Raw genomic sequence first — 7,868 nt, forward strand, 5'->3', positions numbered from 1 at the left:
GCACGTAACACATCCAATGACATGTAATTTCTGGCACTTTCTCCATCATTTTATGAAAATAAAAGTTGGCTTCTAGGCCTAGCTTACTTTTTGTTCTGTTGAAACATGTCAATGTTGTATCTCAACGCTAATAATTAACAGCGGCGTACAACGGTTGCGTTCAATGTTTATTGTAATGATTTCAACTCTCTGTGCCCCAGGCACCAACAGCAGCTGAACGTCATGTTCGTTGGAGGACCCAACACAAGAAAAGACTATCACATCGAGGAAGGAGAAGAGGTGAGAGAAAGGGCCCCGAGAACCCCCCTCCGCAAGAGACCCTCTCAGCTCAGTCAAGGCGCTCACCCAATTCAGAGGGCGTTATTAGCATAGAACATTCTAAAACAAGATCCAACTAAAGATAAAATAAAAAGGGATATGAAAAGTCTGACCATTTAAATATATAATATAATTGTCTGAAATACAATATAGTACCAATGTACAGTAAATGTACAGTAAACAGTTCATACTATAATATAAGATAATGAGGTTATGGTCAGGAGAGTTTTGAATAATCAAACATTTCCTGGAACTGAAATGCTTGTTTTTTTCTCAGTTCTTTCTGTATTCAATCAATTAAAAATCTCACGATTTCCCTGAAACAGAATGTTGCAAATATTGACTTAAAGGCATATTGTACGGGATCCAGTAATATGCACTTTTTAATATGTTGTTGAAATTGGTTTTTACATCCTGACAGCAAATAAATAACTTATGGGCAATGAAAAAGAAGCGAAAAAAAAACAAATTCTGTATCTGCTATAAACCTGTTAAAAATGCTTACCAATCGGAGACACTGTACCCGAATCTAAAGAACCAATCACAAGCCTGCGCGTTCTCTCCCCTCTGTGTACGAGCCTGAGCCGGCCTGAGCGCGTTCACGGAGGGCAAAGAAAGCGTTGTTGTCATAGTAGTTCATGACAGTGGACTAGTGAGCCTACAACGTTTACACAATGGAAGAGAAACAACTGAAGTTACCACTGCCACCGTTACTTGCCCCGGTTCATCCTTTTAAAAAGGCAAGAAAAAGAAAGACAGAAACTGAAAAGGCAGCAACAAAAAAGAAGTCGGAGACTGCTCGAGGAAAAACGAGAATAAATATTGGATTAGCTTTTCAGCGATGGCGACAGCTGAGGGAGTTGAATGGCCTGAAAAGTGATGCAATGGTTGCCGTTGAAGTAACCCGTAAGCAGCAGCAGCGCTCGTGCACGGCTCTGTGTCGAGGGGTGGGGGCAGGGAGTCCTGAAGGGTGGGGGAGGAGTTAAACGGAACTCCGAAGAGAAGCTAATTTCAAATCATGCTAGCTCTCTCACATCGTACAGTATAGCTTTAAAGGCATATTGTACGGGATCCAGTAATATGCACTTTTTAATATGTTGTTGAAATTGTTTTTTACATCCTGACAGCAATAAATAACTTATGGGCAATGAAAAAGAAGCGAAAAAAAAAACGAATTCTGTATCTGCTATAAACCTGTTAAAATGCTTACCAATCGGAGACACTGTACCCGAATCTAAAGAACCAATCACAAGCCTGCGCGTTCTCTCCCCTCTGTGTACGAGCCTGAGCCGGCCTGAGCGCGTTCACGGAGGGCAAAGAAAGCGTTGTTGTCATAGTAGTTCATGACAGTGGACTAGTGAGCCTACAACGTTTACACAATGGAAGAGAAACAACTGAAGTTACCACTGCCACCGTTACTTGCCCCGGTTCATCCTTTTAAAAAGGCAAGAAAAAGAAAGACAGAAACTGAAAAGGCAGCAACAAAAAAGAAGTTGGAGACTGCTCGAGGAAAAACGAGAATAAATATTGGATTAGCTTTTCAGCGATGGCGACAGCTGAGGGAGTTGAATGGCCTGAAAAGTGACGCAATGGTTGCCGTTGAAGTAACCCGTAAGCAGCAGCAGCGCTCGTGCACGGCTCTGTGTCGAGGGGTGGGGGCAGGGAGTCCTGAAGGGTGGGGGAGGAGTTAAACGGAAGTCCGAAGAGAAGCTAATTTCAAATCATGCTAGCTCTCTCACATCGTACAGTATAGCTTTAAGTCTGTTCAAACAGTCCCCTCGAGCATTCCTTATAATCTGATGGGCCCAAAGTATCATGACTGTGGATGACTTTAATGGACATCTAGGTAGACAGGAAAATGCATCTCAAAACATTAGATACCTGTGATAAGAACTAATATTATTTTGTCGTTATTTCGTCATTTAGTATAGATATTAAGTTGTTGATTGTTTTTTGATTTTATTTAAGTCATTAAGTAACTAAATATGATATAAAAGTATATATAGGGTTATATATATACACTGTACACGTAAAGTACACACATATTGTAGGCCTATAATATAATAAGCATAAGTTACTATCAGTGTGGGACAATATGCCTCAGATTTTGTTCTGATAGTTATCGTATAAATATATAATGGCCACTTCAATCCAGTTAATAAACACCGGCAATTCTGAAATATTTCACCGGCACACTGACATAATATTCATTGATGTGTTGATGACACTTGACAATATAATATCAATTCAGTTGATTTTCTTTACCGACCGATAGTTCTTCTCTCATTAAGATGGTTGGTTTAAGAATTTACTCAAGATATTTATGCACTAATCACTAGAGGGGTTCAATATCACTGCACAAATCTGAACAACATTAATGACCCTCAAACAATAGCTTGTTTGTCTCAACCAAAATAGGCAGAAGAATTTTGGTCGCTGGTCTCTTATCACATCTTATTTCTGTCTTACCAGATCTTCTACCAGCTGAAAGGAGATATGTGTCTGAAGGTAGTTGAAAATGGAAAACACAAGGATGTGCACATCAAAGAAGGAGAGGTGAGTGTGTGCATGCATGTGTGGTTGGGTGCGTGCACGTGTGGTTGGGTTTGTGCTTTTGTGGTTGGGAGAGTGCTTGGTTAGTTGGCTGTTGTGCATTTGTGGTTGGGTGCGTGCGTGTATGCATGTGTGATTCGGTTTCGGTGTTACTCCTGATTATGCATCGCAAATTAAATCTTCAATCAAAAAGTTTCCGAACAATATTATGATGACATTAAGAGCTCCATTTTTAGAGTTTAGTCTAAACACTATCGCATTTACAACCTAAAAATTAAATATTCCATGATTCCCTTCAGCAAATTAGTACCGGCATCCAATCGATTGCTGGGCTGTTCTTATGCCCATATTTAGATGTTCCTGCTGCCGGCCCGTATCCCCCATTCCCCCCAAAGAGAAGCCAACACTGTAGGACTGGTGGTGGAGAGGATGCGGCTACCCACTGAGACGGACTGCCTGAGGTGAGCCACCTGCAAAGACCATGACCCTATCTGAGACTGGGTAATACCATGCATTTGCTATCTTTTAGCAACAATAACAATAGCAAAATGTCATAATAATATCACTATTACGATATGTTTGCCAATTGACCTGTCAAATATGATATCCAATATCACATTCACTAGTATTTCATCAAATATGACTAGAATGTTTGAATTTAAAGTGGTTACGACATATTTTGTGGTTTCAGGTACTATGTTGACAATTCAACAGAAATTCTGTTTGAGAGGTGGTTCTTCTGTCAGAACCTAGGAACGCAACTGGTGCCTATAATAAAGGAGTAAGGCCAATTTAAATTTAGACTGTGCACCTTGTTTTTGACAGTATCCCTAAGAACAAAGAGAAAGTGCACCTATCTAACATAGTACCTGACTCCCTCAGGTTCTTTGCCACGAATCAGCACAAAACAGGAAAACCTGATCCAAGTGAGTTAGTTGAAATTTGATCATATTAATCTGCTCTTATATCTGCGCTTGATCCAAAAGAGGCTCCATTGTATCACAATTGTTGTTTGCATGTGTGTGTGCGCGTGTGTATTTGTGTGTATGTGTGTGTGTGTGATTGTGAATGTGTGTTTGTGTGTGTGGCCGATCAGACGAAATCTTCCGGCAGCCTCCGTTCCCCATGAACACCATGAACGTGATGTCCCCATTCTGCTTCAAGGACTGGCTTGATAAACAGAGGGGCCCCCTGGCCGCCGGGGGCCACATAGACGTGTTCGGAGCGCAGTTCGAGACTGAGGTCAACCATGGTCAACTAAACCCTTCTGTTTTCTATAATTTGATTCATACATTCATACATCTCTTTATTAACCTCACAAAGCCAGCCTAAGAAAACAATCATCAGGATCTTCCTCAGGATCTTCCTCACCCACTACCAGCGAGTCCCCCCAAGTTCTCAGTATAAATGCTTTTAACTACGTTCCCCGCAGGTGATTCTGTATGGAGCCGGGCAGACAGAACTGTGTACGAAACAAAATGATGCTTGGATTTGGCAGCAGGTGCGTGAATCACATCCATGTTTCCGTCTCTTGCTGTATAAGGTCACCGATAACAACCATGCTTGCCGCTGTTGTTTTATCCCAGAGGGATATAGCAATGACCAGTCTATGCAAGACCCAAACTGTAAACCCTTTTGTCTTTCTTTGTTAATTTTTCTCTCTCTTTCTCTTTCTCTTCTGTGTGTGTTTCTTCCCAGGAGGGCTCGTCAACAGTAACTATAGACGATCAGGAATTTTCTCTTTCTTCTGGAGACAGTTTACTTATTCTGGCGCAGAGCCAGTGAGTGGGACATGAAATATATGCGTGTGTGTGTGTTGGCTGGTGTGTGCGTGCACGCACTCATGTTTCTGTGTCTGTGTGCTTTTAGTACTGAAATCATGAAGGATGCGCTAATAATCTTTTATCGAGATTTATGAAATATTTCTAACTGTGTCTTTTTTTTCTGCTGTAGGTATCAATGGCTGAGGGAAAATGGTACTGTGGCCTTGTTCGTGGTTCAGAACCCAGAGAGGAAAATACATTGATCAGATGCTCTTCTTTCACAAACATACACTCAAGAACACATATCCAAGTCTATACGTTATGGTCCAATCATTTCACTGCTTGACTTTTAGGATGGATTCCAGTGCCTTGAACTGCGGTATATTCTGCCTTAACTATTCAACTTCTGTACCAAGTTGAAGAGCAAACTCTATGAAGTATTATTAAAAGTTAATTATACACTTCTTTAGAAGTGTTAGTACTCCAAGGGGAATTGCAATTGATTTGTATTACTTACTTTGTAGCCTTCCAACTTTGTTCTCATTGTCATTATATAAAGGGTTAGTTATAATTAGGTTCGGTATAATGAAATTGGTTACAACTGAAAAGACACCTACTTCCCTTTCTAGTAGAGGTCCCTCTATTTTATTTTCACCACATCCACTTAAGTTTGTATACAAAGTTTTAATCTTGAAATATAGCTGTGAGCAGCAATGTGGGTGTCAAGCATAATGGGACTCGATAAACTAATTCTGCCGGGCAGACGTAATCGGCTAGGCGGCTACATGACGACCGTATAGGTAATCGGTAACGTCGACAGCTGGTGGAATGAACTAGAGCAGTGGTTCTCAAACTTTTTACCATGAGTACCACCTTAGAAATGATTTGGCTCTCCAAGTACCACCAGAATTAAAATAAAGTGCATAGGCCTATAACTACATAGAGTTTACACAGAAGGCATTAATATTAATATTGCGATTTACTATTCACTTAACTTTACTTGACTGAAGCAACCAACTGTCTGCATTAAAACATTCACAGCACTGAATATTAATTTTAACAACTGCAGTTAACCAATCATGTGATGTAAATTGTACTGCATCAAAACATTCAACGAATTGAACATGAATATTTAAATACTGGAGTCAAACAATCATGTTATAAGCAATAATAATAATAATAATAATAATAATAAATCTTATTTATAATGCACTTTATATTCAAGAATCTCAAAGTGCTTCAGAGAAAAAAAATACCAAAAAAACTATTAAAAAGGGGGAACCTCAAAGAAAGTTTAGCTAAATGCTCTTTTAAAGAGATGGGTTTTGAGGTTCCGCAATTGCAACATTAATCCTGCACAGCAAAGAGAGAAATCATGTGTACAGCGAAAACACTGTAATCAAACTATCATTAGTAAGAACAAGTGTATTATAGAAAAACAACGTATTCAGTATTTAAACTACTGCAGTAAGTGCCATAAGGTCAGAATATAAACTATGTTTAGGTTTGAAGGAGAATGTACTCAGGCACACATTGAAAATTAAGAATAAAAAAGAAATTGGTAATGGCGACTCTGGGCTTATCATGCTTAGTGAGACAACACAGTCTCACTCCGAGAACGTCAAATACCGACTGTTGGCAAAGGCCCTTTAGCGTCGGTGACTGACGGGAAAGGTACCCTTTTTATTCGCTCGGTGACGGTAAAGGTACCCTTCGGCGTCTTCTGCATACGGAATGGGGGGTGCCTCACTACGTCTCTAATAGACGATGTGAGCATCTTTCCTATTGGATAGTTTTTTAGGATATTCTTCTGTGAAAATGGCGGACATACTTTTTATCCTGGGTGGAAAATATGATATTTTAGAATAGTTACACCATTAAAAGTGTTTATGTAAACCTTTTTAGCGAGAAATGTGCATTTTACTTTCATAATCGTCGTTCGGCGAATGTGAAGGATGTTTGGTTTGATAGATATGACGAAGAATATTTCATCGGGCGATAATGGCCGGCGTACAGGCATCCCGGGCTCACGAAAATAGGTGACACTGTCACGTTATTTAATCTATTGAAACGTGATCAGGTACACGTATTTTCTAAATGTTCGTGTCAAAAAGCACATTTTTCAAACTCATGCATATCAATTGGAAGTATTTGTCGTGATTTGTCACTAAGCACGACTTCCATCTAAGGTTCTGTCCGGGAGCTTTCTCCCTATTGTCCCTTAAGGAGCTCCGTACAGAACATTTATTGTTAAAAATTGTCTGTGATAACTAAGAATATGACAGCTTTTCCAGTCTCACCAATATGCGCACAGATCGCACGGTTTGACACTTTCAAGATGCGTGCAGTAGCCTACATACGCCAAATGACCATTTCGTGTGCATACGATACGCAAAACCCAGCATTAACTACTGTGGAGGGCGGATACGTCCATTTCGCGTGCATATGTGCATATGATACGAAAAACCCAGCATTAACTGAATGGGAGATGCAATATTTTAGGACAGATTCACCATTTAACGTGTTTCTAATGACATTTCTAGCGAGAAATGTACTTTTCCCTTGAATAATCCTCAGTCAGTGAATGTGTATGATCTTTATTAATCTTTATTATCTGAATGGGAAATGCAGCTCACGTGTTTCCTGCTTTTGTGTTATTAAACCGTTACTTTATGTAACTTTTAATGATATCATCTTGTTAGAAACACGTACGTTTTCGTGAACACTGGATTACGTCGCATTTCAACATAAAATAGCGTGTTATACACACACACACACACACACACACACTGCATTTCGCTGCCAAATAAATAAATACTAAGGCAGAATAAAGAATAAATTAATTCATTATCATTCAACTTCAACATGCGTTATTACAGTATAGTGGTGGAGGGATGACGTGTGTTGGCCAACCCGGAAGTGAGCGTCGCCCTGGGTTCCCTTGACAAAAAGCCAACGGGTTTTTCCATTTGATTTTGGATTATTGCAGAAAAATTAGCATCTTTGAAGCACCTCCTCAAAAACTGAAAATAAATAAAAATAACTGTGCTCCAAAGAAAGAAATGTAAACCAATGCATTCCGAATGGGAGTGTTTCTCCGATTTTTCCATGCTACACAGAACGAAATGTAAACCCATGCAAATAAAGACTTCATGGTCATAATCATTTAAATATCATTAATCTCCTGAGGGTGGTATTCTATTTTTTTCAACGGGGCTGAATCCAGTCACTTGA

At 39.7% G+C, this 7,868-nt stretch overlaps 1 protein-coding gene across 1 annotated transcript in view; it reads left to right on the plus strand.

Moving 5' to 3' along the window:
* The window catches only part of haao (3-hydroxyanthranilate 3,4-dioxygenase), a 7,252-nt gene extending 300 nt beyond the window's left edge, over positions 1–6,952 (plus strand). Inside the window, exons 2-10 of the mRNA XM_056609504.1 lie at positions 201–279; positions 2,791–2,874; positions 3,226–3,332; positions 3,563–3,652; positions 3,754–3,797; positions 3,968–4,113; positions 4,304–4,372; positions 4,570–4,652; positions 4,825–6,952. Of these exons, the coding sequence (XP_056465479.1) occupies positions 201–279; positions 2,791–2,874; positions 3,226–3,332; positions 3,563–3,652; positions 3,754–3,797; positions 3,968–4,113; positions 4,304–4,372; positions 4,570–4,652; positions 4,825–4,897 (775 nt within the window). The 3' untranslated portion in view covers positions 4,898–6,952. The remainder of the gene's footprint in view (positions 1–200; positions 280–2,790; positions 2,875–3,225; positions 3,333–3,562; positions 3,653–3,753; positions 3,798–3,967; positions 4,114–4,303; positions 4,373–4,569; positions 4,653–4,824) is intronic.
* The last annotated feature ends 916 nt before the right edge of the window (positions 6,953–7,868 follow it).

The sequence above is a fragment of the Gadus chalcogrammus genome, chromosome 15, assembly GCF_026213295.1.
Source record: "Gadus chalcogrammus isolate NIFS_2021 chromosome 15, NIFS_Gcha_1.0, whole genome shotgun sequence".
Lineage (NCBI taxonomy): Eukaryota > Metazoa > Chordata > Actinopteri > Gadiformes > Gadidae > Gadus > Gadus chalcogrammus.